Source organism: Phyllostomus hastatus, unplaced genomic scaffold, assembly GCF_019186645.2.
Source record: "Phyllostomus hastatus isolate PE091 unplaced genomic scaffold, TTU_PhHast_1.1 phas_scaffold_760, whole genome shotgun sequence".
In the NCBI taxonomy this organism is placed as follows: domain Eukaryota; kingdom Metazoa; phylum Chordata; class Mammalia; order Chiroptera; family Phyllostomidae; genus Phyllostomus; species Phyllostomus hastatus.
In genome coordinates, this window is record NW_025334040.1 from 3,420,756 (window position 1) to 3,442,694 (window position 21,939).

Below are 21,939 nucleotides of genomic sequence, written 5' to 3' on the forward strand. Positions count from 1 at the left end.
TCCCCTCTCTCTAAAAATAAATAAATAAATAAAATCTTTTCAAGAATCTAAATGAATGACAAAAAATTCAAGATGAACAAAATATCAAAACTATCAGTAAAAACAGGATTTCGAGTTCTGATTTTCCTTTAGCCTCAGGCTGGGCTCAGCGTGGTGCTGTCACCGGTCCTGTCTCCCTAGTTTCTGGGCCAGGCAAGTAGCGATTAGTCAGGAGAAGAAGGAGCTTGCTCGTTCTGATGGGGGTGAGTGGGCAGGGAATCTGGGCTAAACCTAATGAGTTCGAGAGGTCTGTGGCACGTTCAGCGGTCACACCTGAGAGCTCAGGCAGGGGGAGGGGGTGGCAGGGTGGGCGGGCACCCTTATCTCACACACTTGGCCCACGATAGGTGAGTCTCAGCACATGTGGTCCAAATCACTGGTCCTCGGAGCGTGCATCATTGTTCAGGAATGTTTTCAAATTCTCTCATCCAAAGTTTTTCTCTTGTTTCCTAAACCTGCTACATCACAAACCTCAGCTAGGTTCCCGTATGGGTGTGGATGTTTACTGCTTGGGTGTGAAAATAAAAACATCTTCTGAGAAGATTAACAGCAACTAAACTCCACTAGAGCTTGGGGGTGGGGCAAAAAGGGAAGAGACAAGAATTGGTATCAATTGGCTCAATTTCCTCTTCATGAACTGATCCTCAAGAAAAAGAAGAGGAACTCAGAGAAATTAAAGAGGGGAAAGGATGTAGGAAAGGAAAAAAGGAAGAAGAAACTTTATAGGAGCTAAAAATACAGTGAGGAGAGTTTGGCTAAGCATCAAAGAAGGGCAGATGTGTTTCCAAATAGAAGCGGTGGTTTAGAGGTGCCCGGAAGCACAGCTCCAAGTGATGGGTGGGGAAAAAAAGTTATTTAGACTGAGCTCGGAAGAATAAAAAAGGTTCAATGGCGCGTCCAACTGAGGAACAGGCCTTTGGGTAACATGGGAGTCCTGCTGCCTCAACCCCAAGTTTGTGAATCAAGTGCTGGCCCTGACATCGGAAACTCTTGCCATGGTTTCAGGATCCTGAACCAAAGAGAGTCTTTCCATCCTGACTTTGTAATTCTGAACAGCCTTTGACGGAACAACCTCTGCCAAAGACTAGTCACTTTCCTCAGGGTGTCCTCAGGTACCTGCTTCCCGTTCTGACTAATGAAGCGTGGGACGTGCCGAACCACTCCCACACCGGGGGTCATGCACTCCCTGTAACTACACCACTTCTGTGAAGCGGATGGATCTGACAAAGGCTCAGTGAAGACGGACCGTAGGAAAAGAAATGTTGAGATACTCAAGTCGGATCAGAATCATTCAAGAAGCTCATTGCTTGGCTTCGTAAGCCTGATGGGTGTGTGTGAAGGACCTGAGATGAAGTCCACATCAAATGTAGGGTTACGTCACTGAGACCGTGGACAACAGGGGCTCAAGAAAGAGTCAGATGGGCGAATAGACCACAATATTAATGATGTTAATAAGAACATTATTTAATGAGTGCTTATTATGCGCCAAGAGCCATGCTGAGGGCTTCACGTGCATTGTCCCATTTCATCTTCCCAGTGACCCCGAAGCAGGCACTCTTACTGTCTCCATTTCTCAGGTGAGGAAAATGAGGTTCAGAGATGTGAATTCACTTACCAATGGAGAGATGGATCTGGGATGTCCACTCAGGCAGACTGACTCCTGGGCCTGGAGGAAGTCTCATGCAACAAGGCGAGGACTAGAACTGGGCCCAGGTATAGTGTGTGGATGGGCTGACGGGATGAGAGGCAGAGCATCACAGTCCTAGCTGGGGAAGAGCACAGTAAGAACAAGGTGGGGTGGTGCGCGCCTGGACTGCACCCAGCCTTTGTTGCTTATCGGCTTTGGGGCATAGTTCTTGAGCAACTTGTGCCTCCATTTCTTCATCTGTGGGGTGGGGATGGCAACAGCATCCAAACTCATAAGACTGTTGGTGTCATTCCACGCGATGATGCTTGTAAATTGTCTGAAACGGTGCTTGGCCTATAATAAGCGTTCAGTGAATACAGATTTTCCTGACACCGGAGAAACAGCACAGGCCAAAGTGTGCTGGGTTAGTTGCGAGGAATGTGAAGGTGTCTTGTTGGGGTACAGTCAATTGATGGGACAGAAGGCACAATTTGATGGGATTTGAAGCCTAGGTATCAGCTGCCATCCATGTGAACGGAAGAAGGACATTTGAAGTGTTTCTCAGAGCCAGGACATGTCACTTGGTCACTGAGTGGAAGGCCTAGGGAAGTAAATACTCCAGATGAGTGTCTGGAAGAAGGATGTGTGGGAAGGCCAACCTCAACATGGGGAAAGCAAGAAGGGAAGCAGAAGAGTTCTTCCCAGGATGCCTTTCTTACCCTGACTTTCCCTTCTCTCCTGGCCACGCAGAGTCAAGGCAGACAGTAGCCGGAGAGCCTACCACCACCTCTCTGGGATTCACCGACTATGAAAGGACGCTTGCTTCCCCAGCCTCCAGACGTTTGCAAACCTTCCCAAAGACAAACCCTTTCCAACACCCTGCTCTGAAACTGACCCACCTCTGTGGAGGTGAGGCCAGGGCTCACGGCTTGAATGAGCCCCATTGTCCTCCCGAGCATCTGTGGGTCCAGATGCCGTCAGCCTGGAGGTGGTTCTACCACGGCCTGCGGTGCGGTCTGCCTGTAGACTTTGATTCACTCCAGGGACAACACTTGAGAAAATCAAACAGGCAACACATGCGATTCCAGGAACGCCTGCCAGACTCATACTCTGTTTTTCCATCATTTCGCTCTCCTCCCCTTTGGGAGGAAGCCTCCTCTGGCATTTTGCGTATGAAAAATCAAAACCACCAACAGGACAAGCACCTGATAAGGAGCTAGGCATTGCCCAAGAGTTCCCAGGAAGAGGTGTCTTTGTTCTTGTTTCAAGCCCTTGACACTGCTAACAGCTCTAATTACTGCATTTGCCATGGGATGTAAAATAAAACCACATTCCAGAAACCGTGTAGTCTCGGGCCGGGGTGGGGTGGGGGGCAGACACGAAGGGAGAGGTGCCCAGGGCTGCAGGAACGTGTTCTTTCATTTCTGGTCCCTAACCTTGGCAGCCAGTCTGAGAATTGAACAGTAACTTCTTTATGTGCACGAAGAAGGGCACTTTTGCACATGTAAGAATGCACCGCACTACCTGTACCCACAAATCTGGTCTGCATATTTGACTGTGTGGCGTGCAAAGCATACTTCTCAAGCACGATAGAAACTTCAAAATTCACCCAAGCCATTCTGGGGGAAAGAATGACTTCAAAAGTTTTTGAGGCTGTGAACACAACAAAACAGAACTTCTTCCAGCATAATTTAACTCTAAAATTCAATGATGTAACACTTACCTGCACCCGCCCACATCACAAAACAAAGTGACATCACAAATACCAGAGATAATGGTTCAAAACTGCCCATATGTGAGCGAGGCAGAGAAAAGTAGGTGACTAGAAATATTAAAACAAAACAAAAAAAGTCAGAGAGAGAGAGAGAGAGAGAGAAAGAGAGAGAAAAGGAAAAGACATATTTCTTCCCCCTACTAAGCTAGCTAAAATAAAATTTAAGGCCACTGAGATATGGTAAGGTGATTTCATTTTTTATAGATAGCATTTCTTAGAAGGCCAGGTCTCTTTAAAGATGTGGTTCTGATCTATCCAGATTGTTCTCCTTTTCTTGGCTGCTCCCAGGAAATGGAGGCCAGCGTCCTTTACATTATGCTTTTGCCTTTATGGACTGACCCCAGAGTGTATTTTCCTGTTGAGCAGCTTTTCCTGGCTCATGGCAGTCCGGTTGGAAAGCATTCTCAGGGTTCGGCCAGACGTCACCTGCTGTTGTTTCTGTGAGGCAGCATGGCTGAGGAGTGACTACAACTCCTAGAAGTCTCGAGTGATCCTATCTCTCGTCCTCTTCCCGCCAGGGGTCCACTTTGCTTTCCAGCAGACAGGAATTGTCTTTGATTCCATGTAAAGTTCCCCGACCCTCCACCTCTGGCCCCATATAATTATGGCCTTGGTAGAAGAGGCTTTGGTGAGCAGTGGAGAGGATGTTGCAGGGAGATTTCTGAGATGGGTGTGGAAGAAATGGGCTCTAAAAAGCTGATAGTGCTATGCCTCCAGACTAGACCATCTGGCCTCTGCTTGAGAACTGGTCTTTTTTTGTTGTTCCTTTTCCCCTCCTTATAATTCTAGCATCCGATCTATGTGAGACGAGATGCCAGCATCCCCACCTATGGCCTCCGACAGTCTATCTCACTGAACAGCAGGCTTCAGGACTGCTATGTGGACTCGCCAGCTCTCACCAACATCTGGATGGCCAGGGCATGTGCGAAGCAGAACATCAAAGCCCCAGCACCAGGTACCACCTCCTCTTGGGAAGTGGTGAAGAACCCATTCATTGCCAGCTCACTCTCCCTGGTTAAGCTGGTGCTCCGGCGACAACTGAAGGATAAATGCTGTTCGGTCCTGGGCAAGTCTGGAGAAGCAAAACCCTCAAAGAGATTAAAGCCCAAGGACGATTCAGCAGTCAAAGCCACTCGGCGGGGCGGGGTAAGAAACTCCATCAGTTCCAAGAGCAAGCAGCCCGTGGAGCAGCAGCCGGGCTCCCCTAGGCGCAGGAGGCCTGCAGGGAGCACCCACGAGGTACAATGATGGCTGGTGGTGGAGTAAATGTGGGTGGGAAGAGGGAAATGTCAGCTGGAGAACCCTTAAATTAAGGCTTGAGAGATTTGTATGAAACAAAAGAAATCCTAAAGTTGAAGACAGGATTGTAGGGAGTGGGGGCGGGGGCAGCATCAGGATACTGTGGAGAGAGCCCCAGATCTTGGGGCATGTTATTTATACCCTGTCTAGTCCTACCGGAGGATGAAGTGGCTTTCAGAAACCCAGATGAAAGGAACTTGATGGGAAGGGAAATAAGGATGGGGAAGGCCAGGATAAGGCTAGAGCACGCAGGCACACACACACGGGAACAGCAGAGGTGACATGAACTTCCACGTGCGGGACCTGGCATCTGGAGGCCTGGTCTGAGGCCAGCTCCTCCACTCACGGTGGCCGGCAGAGCTCAGCATGAAGCCTGGAGCTAGAATATCGGGTTCAAATCCCAGCTTGGACTATAATTAAGGACAATGGTGGGCTTAGCCTTTTTCTGCCTTGATTTTTTGGTCATTTATAAAATGGGGGATAACAGCCCTTCCTTCCTAAGGTTTCATGTGGATTAAATGAGTAAATATAGGCAAAGGGCTTTTGAACAGAGCCTGGCACAGACTAAATGCTTAGGATCCTGTGTGGCATTCAATAGATGACAACTGTGGTTATTAACTTTCTAGCTGTGTGGCCTTGGGCAGACTGATTCCAGTTTCCTTGCCTTTAAAGCTGTCTCCCGCTGACCTTGCAGGGTTACGGGGAACGCACGCAGTGGTGCATGAGGGAATTCGGTAACTAGCACACGCTAGACAAATGTTGGTTGTGGCTGTAACCAAGACTCTGGGACACAAATCCCAGATAATTATTCTGAGCTCCCTTCTCAAGTTTTAGCTTTGACTTCTCTGCTTTCTTCCTGGCTAGAGTAAAGAAAGTTCAAAGGAGAAAAAAGTAACAGTCGGCCAAGATCTCGAGCACAGATATGCTGAACATGTGGCTGCCACCCAAGCACTGAGCAGGGACATCGGGACAGCGGCCTGGAAGGGCCAGGTGCTGCTTCCTGAAGCCAGAAAGAGACAGCAGTTTTCGGACATGTTAACCATCCATGGCCTCCCCACAGAGAGCTACCGGGCTCTGTACCACGCTGTGGTCGAGCCGATGCTGTGGAATCCTTCCGGGACCCCCAAGAGGTACAGCTTGGAGCTGGGCAAGGCCATCAAACAGAAGCTCTGGGAGGCTCTGTGCAGCCAGGCCACCATCCCCGAAGATGCTCAGAAGGACCCGATGCCCGGCAGGACGTGGCTGGAGGTCGACCAGGAGCCTGTGCCCAAGAAATGGCCCAAGTTAAAGAGGGAGAACTAGAAACAGGAACTCACAGGATTTAGGATATTCTCTGCTAGATATCTAGAAAATAAACACCACTTTGCACCTTGCATGTCATCTGAGTGCTTTACAGAGTAGTAACTACCCTCCTGGGAAACACGATGAATGGGTTAGAACAAGATTCATTTCAGACTGCGTGAGGTGCCCCTCCACTCTCCTGAGCAGGTGATCTCCAGGGCTAGATACTTGGGGCTTTTATCCCCCAGACAAGCCCCTTTCCCTTAAGCTTGAGGGTCTCTCAGTCCTCCAAGTAGGAAAAGTCCCAGCAGATGAAGCTGATGGCTTACATCCAGCCTGTTCTCAATTTTATTATCATTTAAAAAAGATTTTATTTATTTTAGAAGAGGGGAAGGGAGGGAGAAAGAGAGGATGGTAAACATCTGTGTGCAAGAGAAAACATCCATCAGTTGCCTCTCAAACCTGCCCTGACCAGGGACCAAACCCACAACCCAGGCACGTGCCCTGATTGGGAATCGAACCGGCAACCTTCCCGTTTTCCAGGCGACACTGAACTCACTGAGCCACACCAGTCAGGGCTGTTGACAATTTTTAAAAGGCAGACTGCTAGGATTGGTTGCCATGTCCCTCCCTCTACACAGGGCCGAGCAGAAAAACTATCATCACCTCAAGGGCATAATCCCACACACTGTCTACTGGAGGTTCTCTCGTGGCGTCATCTAAATCCCCAGCACCATGAACTCCCCGTCACCCCGAGAGGAAGTCACACAGCGGCTCCCATGGGCGAGCTGTGAGGCACCGCTTCATGCCACGTTCTCCTCTGGGGAGCGTGTGGACCCTTACCAAACAGAGTAATGACGACACACAACAGGTACTTGATAAAATTGTATTTTTTTTACAGTCATTTGTACAATTTGTTACAAAACCATAGAAGACTACAACTTGTTTTAAATCATTTTTTTTTTGGTCGGCAAAAATGTAAAATCTGTGTGCAATTATCATGTATTTACAGGGCCTCATGTTAGTCATTTTCAATGATTATTCCAACAATGTCACACTTTCAACATAAGACATGGCTTAAGATAAATATATTAGTAAATAAATATTCTGAGAACATATTTCCATAAATGAAATGTGCTGCTATACATATACAGAATATACATAAGTTGTTTTCTAGCCTTTAAAACATTTTTTTTAAATGGTAATGTTGGAGAAGGAGCCCTTAGACCATTTTCTTACAAAATCTTTACAGCAAAGTCTTTACAAAATATCTTTTAAGTGCTCTGGGAGAAAATTTTAAAAAACATTTTAAAATAGTGCCTTGTTAGACCAATACAATAGTTTATATAAAGAATAGAAAAAGGCAGTTCTGCTTAAAAAATAATACTCTTGATTAGTAATTATTTTTTAGACCTCCTTTTCAAAGCATTCGTCCTGCACGAACTTGAGTAGAAACTAGCAGCACAAAAGGGAGCGTCTGAGCAGTGGGGCACCAGATGGGGCGTTAGAGAAGGGCCTGGGTTGGGGGAAGGGACCGAGTTAAAGGCAGCATCCTGGGGCTGTGTCTCCAGAGAGGTACCAAAGAGGAAGAACTCCCCCCCCCGCCCCATGTGACCTGGTTCGAGCGCTCTTTAGTTTGCTTGGCTGTCCCCCGAGAGGGCTAGGCCGTGAACCACACCCAACAGTCCTACCCTGGTTGGGGGTGGGGATTCTCCACGGAAAATGTGATGCTCCCAGTTTCCACAGCTATATAAGCCCCACAGAGCTCCGAGAGGTCCCTAAAAAAGGTACGTATCATCCTTGCAGTCTGACAACTCCACAGAAGGTGTCTCTTTCGATTTCAACGGTGAGGCGATAGTAGAGTTGCTTACTGTATTCTGGGGACCTCCCTGTCCGATAAGTCAGCCACAGATTATAAAGACAGTGGCTGATGGTTAAAGTTTTGACTTTTCAGTTTTCTGTTGCTATCACCCTGTAAACTACCAATATTAAAATGTGCTTCTTTTGCCATCTGTAGTTATTGCTCTTTCAAGTGAAGATTGGACACATTCATTTTAATAAGCCCAGTCAAAGCCACATTCTCTACTCATCGATTCATTGCTTAAGGCGGCCGTGGAGTGGTTTTCCAGCTAGGGCTAAGGAAAGCTATGTCAGGGGGATGGTTTCAGGCAAGGAAGGTAATATGCAATCAAAGGTATTAAAAACAAACAAAAACCACAAACAATAAAAAAAATCTCAACAATGAGAAGCCGCTTTTTGCAGTTCATATTAAAAGCCATACCCCCGACCCCCCCTTTCCCAAAACCACGTAATGCAAGCTGTCATCCTTAGCAGCTGCTAGTTAGATCTGGTTCGAGAAATAAAGGCAGCCCAGATCACATGTCAACAGCATAGGCGCTTCTCACACCCTCGCCAACAGGTGTGCTGGGCACGGGCCTGGGGGAGCAACCCCCCAGGGACTGCGCCTTCGAGGCTGGAGGGCAAATCTTACCAAATGGCAAGTGGGTGAGTTCCTAAATGGCAAATGGCTCAATCATCTGACACTGGAATTTCCTTCTGTCAAATCCTGGCTAGAATTGAGTCAATTTCCTCATCACAGGCTGCGGTTTTTTAAGAAAAAAGAATTCCGATACAGTGAGAGTCTCATTCACAACGTTCCGGTCTGGACCCTGGCCTGACTACCCTCGAGCCTGACTGGAGCAGAGTGAGTACAGTCTCTTGGCAACCCGGGGCGGTCTCTATCTCGCCACCTACAGGGGACCCGCTCCCAAGGCTCCTGTTTCACAAATAGGAGCTTTTCAGGTGGCGCCACATTATCTGAATGGACAAAAACGACCAGAGGAGTTAGTAAACATGGGGCTAATGTGATTAGTTTCTTCTTTGAGAAATACATTGGACAGAAAGGATGACAATCCCTGATCTGAAATACCTTTAAATAGATTCTCCCTTTTACAATGGAAACATCTTTAAAAAATGGTTTGGGTTTTTAAACTCTCCCTCTCTCAAAACAAAACAAAAAATAAAAAAACCCACCAAAGGCTGGAAACATATACAAAAACTTGCCCTTTGGGTCTAAACTATCTGATAGTCTCTCTCTCTCTGTCTCATGGAGAATCAACACATAATAGTGCATTAGGCGGAAGGGATAGTAGACGTGCGCAGGTGAGACGAGCAACTTCAGCTGGGAGCAGAGCGCTGAAGACCCCTGAAGCAGTGCTTCCGCGGGAAATGGGACAGGAAATGTATCGTTCAAAGGGAGCTCGGTGCCGACCGGATGGGTCCTGGCCACGTGCCCCCAGGAAGGCAGCTCGAGGATGCAGCAGCTCTGGCGCGCCCTCGGCCCCCAGTCTCCCCAACACCAAAGCTGCAAACTGCATTCCTCCTGAGTGTCTGTCCCCATCCACCCTATCAGACCACTTCTGCAGCCTGTGGCAGGAAGCCCACGATCATGACGGGGAACTCTCTCCTTTGCTTTGGGACGATTCCAGGGACCAGACTGAGGACACTGGGCAGAACTGTCCCTGTCACCCAGGGACTTCCGAAGCAATGGCTTGTCCCCAGCTTCCCGGTGCTGTAGGCCTCCTACCCTATTCCTAGCTGTGTCCGTCAGCTGCCCACAGGTGTGGGCTGGAGAAGCATGGCTTCTGAGAAGACCTGAAATTTTGTACGTTGGGATCGGCCATGAGAAAGAGGCAGCATTGCATTGTTCCTCAGAGTTTGTACCCATATCGACTAGCTTTACTTCAAGTTTCTGGTTCATTTTCTAAGGCAGGTGTAGCCCTGAGCTTTTCAAAGGCCTGAGCTCCCTCCAGGGAGACAACAGTATCTACACATGATGTGGTTCAATTAATGCAGCAGTGATTTCTTTTTTTTCAGCAAAAGTTGGCGGTTAGGGTTCTTTAAAATATATATTTAAATAACTTTTTACATTTACATATAATATCTTAAAAAACAAAGCCGAGAACTCAATCCCACACACCTCGGAACCCCAAGCACATACACACTTTACAAAACAGAAGAATAACATGTTATCAAAAAAGGCAAAGACTCAGAGAATTTTGTCTGTTGGTTTGTTAATGGGATGGGGGGTTGCCACAGGCGGCTCACATTTTGGGTTGAGAAGGAGGGCTCTCTTTATTACCACTTTTGTGTGTTTGTCAAAGCTAAAAAATTTTTTCTTTTCCTTTCTTTTTTTCTGAAGGCAGTCAGAGTTTGGAGTCTCTGTATAGTTCCCATTTCCACAGAGTTCTCTCTGGGCTCAGGCTCCTGTGCCCCCGCTGGCTGCTGGCCGAGACCTCTGTCCTGGGAGAGAGAGAAGAGTCATCAGGGAGGAGCCAGCACAGCACCACAGGCTTTGGGGACAATGCACAGGGACCGGGCAAGGGACCGGGGTACCCATCCCCAGCATGTGGCAGGCTCTCAGGAAGTGACAGGTCCCAGCGCTGGACAAACTGTACATACGGTGAAAGGCTTAAGCAGAGCTCCTCATTCTGTGCTGAGAGCACAGGTGTCTCCTACAGAGCCAGCCTCCCTCGTCTGGACCTAGAGGACCTTCTAGAAGCCCTTAAGTAGCTTGAAAACACAATGTGCAGAAGATGTGCATCAGGTACGTGGAAGAGCAGGAGAGAAGACCTCCCCCGCACATCCTCAGCTTAGAGACCTCTAAACTAAGTGATTCCAGGTTGTGAAAACCTGGGAAGGAAACAGAGGGTAAGAGTAACCTCAGAGGCAGTAGAGGTCTGGAGGCTGGAGTGAGCTGGAGGAACAGGATGGAGGCCACAGGGGGCTACGTTTGCAAAGTTCTAAAGGTCATGGCAAGTCACTGAAGGGTTCTCTAGTGAAAAGATGTAGACTTCTGTTTTAAAAAGACTACTCTGGCTCCCATGCGGAATGGAAGGCAAGACCAGTGACAGGAGACCAGCCAGGCTACTGCCTTCACCCCGGGGAGTGGAAGTGAGCCACACGGAGGGCACAGAGGCGGGCGGGGGTGAGAGGTCAGTACAGGTACTCGCTGGAGGTGGGACTCATCACAGTGCTTCCCAGAGGTGCTGGGATGCACCGTTCATCACAGCGACAATGTTTAGAAACTTGACAGCAGTCTGACAATGTCTGCTGAGCCCAGTAACAAGAATTCTGGACTTGGATTAGACGTGTCTTTTCCTAAGTTTCATTTTTCTGGGAATTCAACTTTCTGGACAATTCTCAGATGGGTTGAGAAGCCCAGGACTCAAGTGTTAGGGGCAGGGTGAGCTCAAGGGAAAATGGGGCCGGGGCTACTGAGCTCCCTGCCTGGGAGAAGGACAGCGCAGCAGGAGGAGCCTGAGAGGACTGTTGTGGACATGACAGGCTGGGGTGTGTGGCGTCTGGGGTGGGGGGTGGGAATCACGAAGCCAGGGGCGCAATGGGTCTGGAACTCAGAGGAAGGGGCAAGCTGGGGAACGACATCAGAAGTCGTTGGGTCCAGGTGGTGTTTAAAGTCAATGGCGCAAAGGGAGTCTCTTAGAAAATGACCATGGAGAGAGGACTACCCAGACTCTGCCCTACTGTCACCTGCTCTCACCTGCAGCCTCAGTGGCTGTGGCACTGGACTCCTGAGTGTCCTGGGAGGCACCGTGGAAGCTGGCACCGGCAGGCCCCGCCTCCTCCTGAAGGCAGCCAGGCAGCAGTGGTGCCCTGGGCTGGCGGCGCAGGGCCCGCTCTTCTTCCTGGGCTCCTCCTAGGCCCCTGTGGGGCTTTAGGGCATCGGGGCCCAGCGTCCCACCCCAGGGGCCGAGGCTGTGGGTCCCTTGGCAATCTGAGGGCAGACCCAAGTCACAGTCCACATCCTCCGGAATGATGGGGATGCGCTGGCTCAAGTCCCGGGTCCCAGGGTGGCAGCTGGGCGGGGACTCCTGGGCAAGTGTGTACTGCACGCTCACTGAGCAGTCCTCAGTGTAGCAGCCGCCGGCCCCTCTGCCGCCATGGGCCACCTGCTTCTCTTCATAGAAGCAGCAGGGCAGGCCCTCAAATTTCACTCCATCTGTCCTGGGCAAATGGTCTGGGTGAAGGCGGTACAGGCCCTGGGAGCTCCCTGGCAGGGACTCCACGCCTGCGGGGCCGCAGCCCTCACAGAGCGGAGGGCCCAGGAACAAGGTGCTGCCCTGGGCTGCTCCCACGCTGGGCTCCAGTGCGGAGGGCTGGGGCTCGCAGCAGCAGGCACATGATGGCCCCTCGTGGCCCCCCTTCCAGGTCCTCCTGAGGTCTGGGGCGGCCCCAGAAGCCTCGAGCCCCACGTCTGAGGTAGAGCTGTTGGGCCCCCTGTGCTCCAGGGAGGAGTTGCTGCTGTAGTTCATCTCCAGGCTGCAGGTGGACAGCTGGTCCCCCGAGGAAGAGGCAGGGCCGGGCCAAGGCTCTCCCCGCCCAGCACCTTGACTGTGGGCTGCCGGGAGCTCCTCGGGTGGCGGGGAGCCCTCGAGGTGCATGACAGGCCCCCGGCCTGAGCCGCCCGAGCTCCCCACGTCACTGGTGCGACAGGGGCTCCGGCTGCGGTAGATGAAGGGGTCGTAGTCGCTGCTGAGGGAGCTGCGGAAGGTGGAGCAGCTTCCATACACGCCCTGGTTGCTGACCTCAGTGCAGTCCACCACCGAGTCGCTGGAAGAGCAATGGCACTGGCCGGAGCTGCTGCTGCTGCTGTCACTGCCCGGGCAGTCTGCCAGGTAGCCACTGCACACCGAACGGTGGCCATGGTAGCAGCTGAAGCTGGACGTGCTGCCACTCTCCAGGTGGGAGGGTGGGGCCATGTGCACCGAGGTGGGGAAGAGCAGACTGCTACTGCCACTTGGGGGGAAGGCACGGGCCGGGCCCCTGGGAACGAGGCTGGGTGGGGCCTGACCCTCCTGCTCGGGGTAGCTGAGGCCCTGGAAGTAGTAGTGTTGGTACATGGTCTCATACTGGGAGAAGCAAGCTGCCTTGGAGAAACTGCGGCCACTGAACTTGGGCCTGCGGAAAGGGTGGGCTGGTGAGTAGGCCCGGTGCTCCAGGCCACAGCGGTGAGGGGCCAGGGTATGGTCCTGGTGGAGGGGTGGGTAGCCTCGGATGTAGGTGGGGGTTTGTGGTGAGTAGAGGCTCTGCTCCCCATGCCGGTCCATGGTCAGCAGGGTGACGGGGTTCCCGTGGGAGTCCATGCTCGTCCTCGTAGGGTAGGCTGGGACGGCGTTGGTCCTGTGCACGCGGCCGGGGTAGTGCACCGGCAGGATCACCCTCTGTTGCCGGCTGCGTGCGAGGTTGCTGGTTTCCACGCACACGGTGCCTGGGTTTCCCTTTTGTTCTGGGGGGAGGCAGAGGAAACAAAGTCAGCAGGGCTGAGCACATGGGTGCCAGGGGCTAGACAGACAAATCAGGGCAATGACTGAAGCAGTAGGGTGCCCAGGCTCATGGCCCTGCCCTGCTGCAAGCTGTCCCCAAGCTCGGCTGTGCCGGCAGAGGCTGACCCGCTTCTCTGTCTGAAAGGTGGTCACTCCTGTCAGGGCTGATCTCCCATGTCCCCGCTGCTCTGCCTGACAAAGGCACCGCCAGAGTTTGCAGAGAACAGGGCAACCAAGATGAAAGGCACTGCCCTCACGGACACACAGCGACCTGGAGTGCACCCCACATTCCAGCCCCTCATCCAACACCGCAGTGTTGCCGGAGCAGCAGCACAGCCCTGCCCCGCAGTCACTGTCTCCTGCGGCCCGGGAACATCTCCCCAGTCCTGGGCTTGGGCCAGCATCGCTCCCGTCATTCCCTTCACAGGGACTGTGGGCCTAGGGCCTGGGCAGGCCGGGACACTGGTTCAAGTGAAAGCCAAAACTCAAACTCAGGGCCATTCTTCACGACGGGCTCGCCTGAGTTTGGAGGCCTGGTGACTTCCACTACCTGAGTGCCCACACCTCCAAGTCCAGATGGCGACGCAGGTTATGCTGTTGCTAGGCACTTGGTAGGGACAGTGACTCCTCAGCAACAACAAAGGCGGGTGACGATTACCTATGATGTTGTGCCGACAGTGGGGGCAGGTGTGGTGCTGCAGCAGCCAAGGGTCAACGCACTTCCTGTGAAAGCGGTGAGCACAGGGGATAACCCGCAGCTCCTGGGAAGGGAGGGAAGACACGCAGCCTGAAGGGAGGGGCCGGGCAGGGGCAGCTCTGTCTTCAGCCCTGCATCCGCTCCTTCCTGCGGAGCCCCACGTGTACCGAGGAGCCCTGCTCACCATGCCAGTACCTGGAGGCTTCCTCCCCACCTCCTCCACCTCTAGCTGCAGGCGGGCTCCATTCCCTAGGGTCAGGGCCCACACATCAGTTCTCAGGAGAAGCAAACAGGCCACTGGCCAGCCCACCCATGGTGCTCAGTGGTAGGAGAGGAAGCACAGAGAAGCAGTCTCCTTTCTGGTCGCCTGAGGATGGCATGCTCATGCTGCACCAGAGGGAAGGCCAAGGCCACGTGCTGATGCAGACAAGCAGCCTGGAAGTGTGAGGAGAGGGCTGGTACATCCTAGGACCTTCTGCATCTCTGGGATGGTGGCTGCCTACATGTACTCCAATGGGGATGAGTATAAAGGAAGGGGCCTGGGACTTGGGACTGACAGGCGGGGGAAGCAAAGGGGCAAAGCTCTCCTGTCCTCTCCTTTGCCAGACCCTGAACACTCACTCACCTGGGGCACGTGGTTTATAATAAAGCAGCCTATGCGGAGAGGAGGTGATGGGGCTTTCTTAGGCAGAACCACCTCTGGAGTTCCTGAGCCCAAGCACCATCCAAATTTGCTAATTTTACTTTGTTTTTCCATTCTCTGACCAGCTCAATACAATATTCAAACGAATAATTACCACTGAGCCTGACCTTGGCAAGAGTTCTAACTGTATTTTCTCATGTAACCCTGCAGTCACATGGAACACAGATCAGTCTTGGGCCCATGTCACAAGCACAGGGACAGGAAATGAAGTCACCTGCCCAAGATCCCAAAGCTAGAACCCACCTGGGCCAGAATTAGAGCCCCAGGAGTCTGCACTTAGAGACCATGCAAGACCCTATTGATGCAAATGCCTCTGCAAAAACTCATTTTCATCCAATAGTCTATACAGCCATGAAATACTTTCATTAAAGGGACATCACACGTCTGCAACTAATTCTGAAGTGGTTCCCGCCCCACAAGTGCAGGTGCACATGCCTCTGTCTGGAAAGGGGTTAAGCAGACACAGCAGAAAGTTAACAACGGTGATTCTAGGTGGATGATACAAGATTCATTGTATGACTCAGAGAACTTTTCTGAAGGTTTGAAATTTTCAGAATAAAAAGCTAGATGGATGAAAGGGGATATCACATCCCTTGATTCTTTATAAGTAAAACCACCCAATGTCTCACCCAGCTTTCTAGGGGAGGTTTGTACCAAGTCGGGTCTCATTTTTCGGAAGAGCAATTCTAAAATTAAGTCAACATGTGAGAATGTTCTCAAAACCAGACATTTTCTGGCATCCCCTATATTTCTGATCAGCTTCTAAAATCACGTACATTCAGCTGGGTCCTCTGGAGAGAGTGCCTCTGCACTGTGGCCACCCCCTCGCAGAGGCAAATAGCAGCTAGAATGTCTCAGGCTATCCCCTTGAGACCTAAGGGGTTCTCCTTTGTACACAGGGCCTGGTCCTTCTGCTCCCGCAAAGCTGCGGGAGAAGGACACGGGGCCCTGCCTTCTAAGTCCCATGCTCCTCTGCTGACCCGCCCCCCTCACCCCTCCCAGGGCGGGCCCAGCCTCTGCTGTTACCTCTCCGTCGATGTACTTCTCAAGGCAGATGGCACAGTCGGACGTGGAGCTGCTGCTGAGCGTGTCCAGGGCCCCACAGCTCCCCTCCCGGCGCCCCTTGTTCTTGGAGTTGAACTTCCTGGTCTCCATCTTCTCCAGAGCCTGCACAGCCAGCCTGTTCATGGAATTCTGCGTGGCAGGACGTGGTCCACGTTAGGGTCTGGCGCACACTAGCAGTGGCAGTCACCCCAGGCCCTCACACTCGATAGATCAGGACAGGCAAACAAACGCTGGTCTCTATCAGGCCAGAACAGACTTTCGGGAAACCACCAAAAACTCCGACGGCCACAGCACAGATGTGCCCTGAGTGTCCATGACATCAACCCAGGCTTTTCCCAAGTGGCAGGACCAGCAGGGGTCTACTTCAATTACTTGGCCAACTCTGCAAGACTCTGCTCTACTCCAAGGGTTCCTCCTCTTTACCCTGAAGAAAGTTCTGAGGGCAAACGGGAGCGTGTGCACGAGGGCTCAGCACCTGGCAGATCAGGTGTGCTGGACAAACGCCAGCCACTGTTTTACTGGTGACGGCCATTCAACCCTTCTGAGAACTGGGCAATTCTCCTCTCAACAGACTGCCTGCCAAGGCCCACCACCGCTCTCCCGAGACATCCCCCTGCTACCCACTCTAGGGTCCAGATTCCCGCTTATCCTCTTCTTCACCCTCCACCCTCAGATCCCCGGAAGATGTAGAATTAGATTCAGCAGGCCTGTGGCGGGACCTGAGATTCTGCAGTTCCACCAAGCTTCCAGGGGATACTGATGCTGCTGGTCCCCAGACCAAGGGCTCAGGGTTCCATACTAACATTTAAGCATTTCTTTGGAAAAACACCTGGCTGGCAACACCCTCAAGGTTCAGCTTTTGTAGGACTAGACCTTTTAGAACAGAGAAGAAAGTCACAGTGCTATAAGCTTTGTTCTAGTTTTTCTCCATCTTTGCTGTTTCTAGGTCGCTGGGCACAGCCCTGATTTTCACCAATGGCAAGGCAGCTGGCATTGGCGCTCACAGGCTGCTCTGAGGTGTTACCTGACTGCGTCGCTGTTTCAGCTTGATTTTGACAAGGAGGATGAGGCAGACCAAGGAGACCACTACAAAGAAAGCCAGGAAAATCCCCATGTCGAAGTATTCCGTGGGTTGCTGGAACAGAATGGAGACACAGTGAGTCAACAGCTCATTCAGCCTAGGGATCCGCACACGGGCTGTGTTGGCCGAGGTTAGGATAAGCGTGGGACGGCTGGAGTGCCCGTCCCCTTGTCTGCAGGAACACCTGGGGTTCTGCTAACATGCACACTGTGCGCTATTCAGGCCCAGGTAGCGCCCTCCAGTGTGGCCCGGGGGAAGCCTGCAGCGGTCTCAGCCAGGTCTCCTAACAGCTGAGAGAAGTCAGTTCAGAAGGCCTGAGCTCCCTGTGGAATAGTACAAAGTTCACTATTACCAGTAGGAGAGGCCCTTCCAAATAAACATAAATATCACATTTTTGGGACAAAGGAATGAGTGTCATGTTTTGAGGGAACAGTGATTACTAACCATGTAATTAACGGTTTACAACAACTCAGAAAATTGTACGCTGCTTCCACAAATATCAGCTTCCACTACAATGAGTCATATTTACCAAAGTGTCCTTTTTTTCCTTTAAAAATAAGCCAGCATGTCGGTTCTTCTGCAAACTCCCTCTAGTTTAACTTCATACCTTTTCCCCATGGCTCATTGCCTCCAAGACCTTGAAGGCACCTCACCTAGGCCATGCCTTCAGCCAACAGGAACAGAGTTTTGCTAACTGACTGCTGTAGGGATGCACATGTTATGTGCACGCAAAAGAATCATCCTAGATGTGAATATCCCAATATTTATGAGGGGACACACCCTATATGGGGCACCTGTCCCAGGTTCCTTGAATCTTCAGCCTGAGCTTTGGGCAGAAGACGCCAAACAAGAGTTCATGGTCAGCAGTGTCCCTTCAACCCACTTAAGAGAAGCCTTAAGCAGTATTCATTAGCCACCTAGAAGTCATGAACTTCAGCCAAAAGCTAACTTTTCCAGAATCAAGTACCAGTTAGGAGGTTTTTACAATGCCATTGAGCCTATAAGACGAAGGAAGTACTGACTTTTTCCCTCTAGTCTAGGGTCTCATGGAAGGAGGAGACACGGGAAGCCCAGTGCTGGGTATTCCTTCCCTTCAATCCTCCTCAGTTAGGTTTTCAGTGAGGGATGGGACAGAAGAGAAAAAAGAGGTTCCCAAGAAGAGACCAGAGAGATCTTGGCATGGATCATCATCTACTTCTAGTAGGACTTTTCAAATCCCCGCTAAAGGGATATGGGTGAAATCTCTCCCTGGCTTCCAGCCATTTATCTGACCTGAACCTATAAGAACCTGGGGTGCCATCAGCATTTGATCAGAAAGAAGACGAGAGCCAAAGCCCAAAGCCCAAAGCCCAAAGGGAATAAAGGCTCAGGCAGCATCTGGGAAGGCATGGGGTTCGGCCGGCCGGGGTGGGGGCTCACTCGAGGGGGACGGTGCTGGATCCTTGCTCGAGCCACTTTCTGCTTGTTGACGATGTTCATCAGCTTGATGGCATCTGCGCCCTTCACATACACCACTGGCCTTTTGAGCGGGTCTTCCGAGCCCTGGTTTAGCTAAAGGAGAAGAGATGCTCCTGGTTAGGAGGTGTGCTTACTTTAAGAAGCAGGAGAGGAAAATGAAAGGCTGGAGGAAAAGAATACTAACTACCCCTTTGGAAATCATCAGACCCCTCAAGCATCACAGACTCGGGGCTCCCAGAATGGCCAGGCTGAGGGTGATTTTACTTGTTTTAGGGTGGACGGGCAGACTGAAGGCCCAGAAGGGTCTTTGGAAACACCACCTTTCCTGGCTCATAACCCCTCTCAACAGTCCTGACTTGGACTATGCTGCCCAAACGCAGATATCTAAGGCCACCAGACCAGTGCAAAGGCCCTGAGGTGAGGGCGACACGGCTGGGACGAGCCCAGTTGACTAAAGGCGGTGGTTCCCTCCAGGAGAATGCAGCGCCGGCGTGGCCGGAGGAGTTTACCTGGTCGATGGCTTCTGGGTTTTCAGACACATCGAAGATGACTGCAGTGGCTCCCCGCTGCACTGCTCGCTTGGCCTGGCAGAATGGAAAAGAGCGGGTTGGCACTCTGGACCTCTTACCTTTCCGAAGCTGGCCTCGGAAACCAGGCCTATGTTTGAATGCAGAATCTGACAGTTACCAACTTATGTGGCTTTGGGCCAAGTTTCTAATTTTCCTAAGCCTCGACTTTCCCATCTGTATAAAAAGGGGCAATGCCACCTACCTCAGGATTCTCCCAAGAACCTGATGAGTTAGCATAGGTGAAGATAAATGACTGGGTACTCAATTACCCTTTGCCTCTCTTCACAACCTAAACATTAAAAATAAACCTCAAACCAACAACCTGCCCAGTCAGCATAAAGGTACTCGTTTCAGTGTTTTCTGCTATGAACGCAGAACCACTGGCAACCAAAGCAAATGCCTTTGGTCCTTCTCTTGTGGTCCTTTTCTCTTCCCATGTCACCCAGCGCTGCAGTGAGAACAGCATGCTGAACATTTCTGAAGGAATTTCAAAGTGGTCAATGTTAACAGCACACAGGCTGACGACCGTTGGAGATGCTGTCAGAGGCGAAAGCTACGAGAAGTAATTGTAAATGGGGATTTAGAGCAGTTGGCTGCCAAACCTGGCTGCACATCAAAAACCACTTGGGAAGTTTGTAAAGCAGATTTTCTGGCTCAAACCACAGAGACTGATTCAGCAGGGCTGGAGGAAGGCCCAGGAAACTGAGTTCTGAAAGTTTTCTGAGGGTTTCTGATGATTCAACCACTTGGGAAACTATTGATCGGAGAGATGAGATTAGAATGTTTTAGAAACAACTAAGTGGTGAGATTCTCCGGGGGAGGAGGGGCGGGGGCGAGGAAGGATTTCTTTCCATCCAAATAAGCCTTCTAATTTTATGTCCAGCTAAGTGGATAATGGAGGAGAAGTTATAGGAGAAAAAGACATAAGACATAACCCTTACTTTTAGGGACCTGATTCTTGTAGAGAAGTAAGACAACCTGTAACATGAAGGGGAAAAAAACAAAACCAAAACCAAAACCTCCTACCAGGTGGGCAAATGATGGCTAGTGCTCAGAGGTCAAGATAGTGTCTAGGGCCAGAGTGCCTGAGGAAGAATATAATTTGAATTCTTTCCATAAGAACAAACATTCTAGGCCCTGGCTAGGAAGCTCAGTTGCTTAGAGTATCTCACTCTCAGGGCATACACAAGAATCAACTAATGAATGCATAAATAAGTGAAAAAACAAATTGATGTTTCTTTCTCTCTCTCTATTCCTTCCTTCTCCCCTCTCTAAAATCAATCAATAAATAAAAACCCCTCTACATGGATGTACTATAAGAAAGTGACACTGAACTTAAGCGGATGAGCATATTACCAGGCCAGTGACTTCACCAGACCACTAGAGGGCAGTCTTATCCCACAGATTTTACAAGCTCATTTCCCTGTGTTTTGTATCAAACAAGCAGGACAGTGAAGTCCTGGGGACACTGCAAAGTCCTCTGCAACTTAACAAGCTCAGGCACCCAGCTGCTGTGCTGCAGAAGCTGTCCTAGTTTGCTGGGGACTCTTTCTTGTTGATTTTCGAGTCAATGCATTTAAAATCTCCTCTGCTGCTTGTATATCCCACCCCATTTCATCACCACCACACGGCCGTCAGGAGTGACAGACTCTTAAGAAGCTATTCCTGGCTGTGCCACTAAAAAGCTAGCTGCCCACAGTGGGCCAGTCACAGAATTGTTTTCAGCTCTAGCCTCACTGTCTCCACCTGTAAAAGGACAGAGCCTATGCCACTGAGACCAGAGCCCTTTCCAATTCCAGTCTTGGAGACTCAACTGACTGGCTATCCAGAGTCACGGGGACAGAGCTGGAGTTGCCCTATCACCTGCCTCCAGCAGGAGGGGACGTTATGGTGCAGTGGCGTCACTGTCCTCCCTAAAGCTCTGTAGGGGCAGACTCCTCTGCCTGAAGCTGACAGCTCTGGGACCCCCGAGTCAGCAGCAAAGTAGGCGCTTGTGTCTTCTGCTCAGGTGGTGTCCCAATCCTTCACATTCTCCCAAGATGCAGAAGTGCCTCGAGGAACAGCACGGAAAGGAGGTAATAAACAGGACCTCTCACTCCCTTATTTGGCTCTCATTCCACAGTCAAGCACATCAAACAGCACCTGGGGGGAATGTGCCTTCAGAAGCATCTTGATCCTAAGCGCCCAGCACCTCCTGCTTTGATGCTGGTGCACCTGGAAAGTCTAATGGCCGTGGGATGAAAGCCTGCAAGACTGGGGAAATGCAATGCCTTCGGCCACGTGGCTTTCAGGTTTCTCTGCTCCATAAGAACGTGGAAGCTTCAGGGCTTCGGAGGCGAGGCCTGACCCGTTCCGGGCAGGCACTTTTAAAAAGACATTTTAAACAAAATCTAGAAGCCTGGCCAGTCTCCTGGATTCACCCGTAAAGATAGCAGGATTTCACCCTGAAATCCCATTTACGGCCTGACTTGAGAAACAACCAGGCACATGCACAGGATCCAAGCACAAATATTTAGTTTGAGAAAATGATAATTCTCACAGTGGACTTAACTTTAAATACTACCTTTCACATAAGCTGCTATTAAAATAAGGCTGCATTTCCTGCATATACCAGGACTGAGCAGGATCCTACTAGGAACCTGCCTGATTTAGGATTTAAAACAGGCCACAAATAATCTATACTTAGAAAAGGTCACATTTATTATACTATTCCCAAAGCCAATTAAAAGATACAGAAGGTTACTTGGTTACACTTTCCACCTTGCCACACGTTTTCAGTTTGACTGATGACACATATTCCTTAAACTAATCTTTGTATCTTAGATTGTTCACTATTTCATCTAGCTGAGCTTGGGCCAGACTATTTTACAACCACTCTTAACCATAGCTGGGAGATTACCAGTCTTTTGATTGCCAGAAACACTGTCTTTATGTCCAAATTTCTCAAGACAAGGCTGTTTCAAAGAAAGGAGGGGAAGATGCAGCCTGGTGGACACTGCTAGA

General features: G+C 50.7%; 2 protein-coding genes across 2 annotated transcripts in view; one reads left to right on the top strand and one right to left on the bottom strand.

Moving 5' to 3' along the window:
• The first annotated feature begins 4,235 nt into the window (after positions 1-4,235).
• Positions 4,236-6,041, top strand: CUNH22orf31 (chromosome unknown C22orf31 homolog). The gene is made up of 2 exons (XM_045826763.1): positions 4,236-4,679; positions 5,604-6,041. The coding sequence occupies exons 1-2, from the start codon at positions 4,350-4,352 to the stop codon at positions 6,039-6,041; spliced, it is 768 nt and encodes a 255-aa protein (XP_045682719.1). The 5' UTR covers positions 4,236-4,349.
• Positions 6,042-6,892: 851 nt separating this feature from the next.
• The window catches only part of ZNRF3 (zinc and ring finger 3), a 139,790-nt gene continuing 124,743 nt past the window's right edge, over positions 6,893-21,939 (bottom strand). The window contains exons 3-9 of the mRNA XM_045826817.1: positions 18,877-18,951; positions 18,329-18,460; positions 16,853-16,963; positions 15,790-15,957; positions 14,022-14,124; positions 11,581-13,326; positions 6,893-10,322 (exon numbers count right to left, since the gene is read on the bottom strand). Coding sequence (XP_045682773.1) covers positions 10,279-10,322; positions 11,581-13,326; positions 14,022-14,124; positions 15,790-15,957; positions 16,853-16,963; positions 18,329-18,460; positions 18,877-18,951 — 2,379 coding nt within the window. The 3' untranslated portion in view covers positions 6,893-10,278. The remainder of the gene's footprint in view (positions 10,323-11,580; positions 13,327-14,021; positions 14,125-15,789; positions 15,958-16,852; positions 16,964-18,328; positions 18,461-18,876; positions 18,952-21,939) is intronic.

Coding starts and splice junctions, on each gene's coding strand:
- CUNH22orf31 (XM_045826763.1), top strand. CDS start 4,350: ATGGCCAGGGCATGTGCGAAGCAGAACATCAAAGCCCCAGCACCAGGT. Junction 4,680..5,603: donor CTGCAGGGAGCACCCACGAG/GTACAATGATGG, acceptor CTTCCTGGCTAG/AGTAAAGAAAGTTCAAAGGA.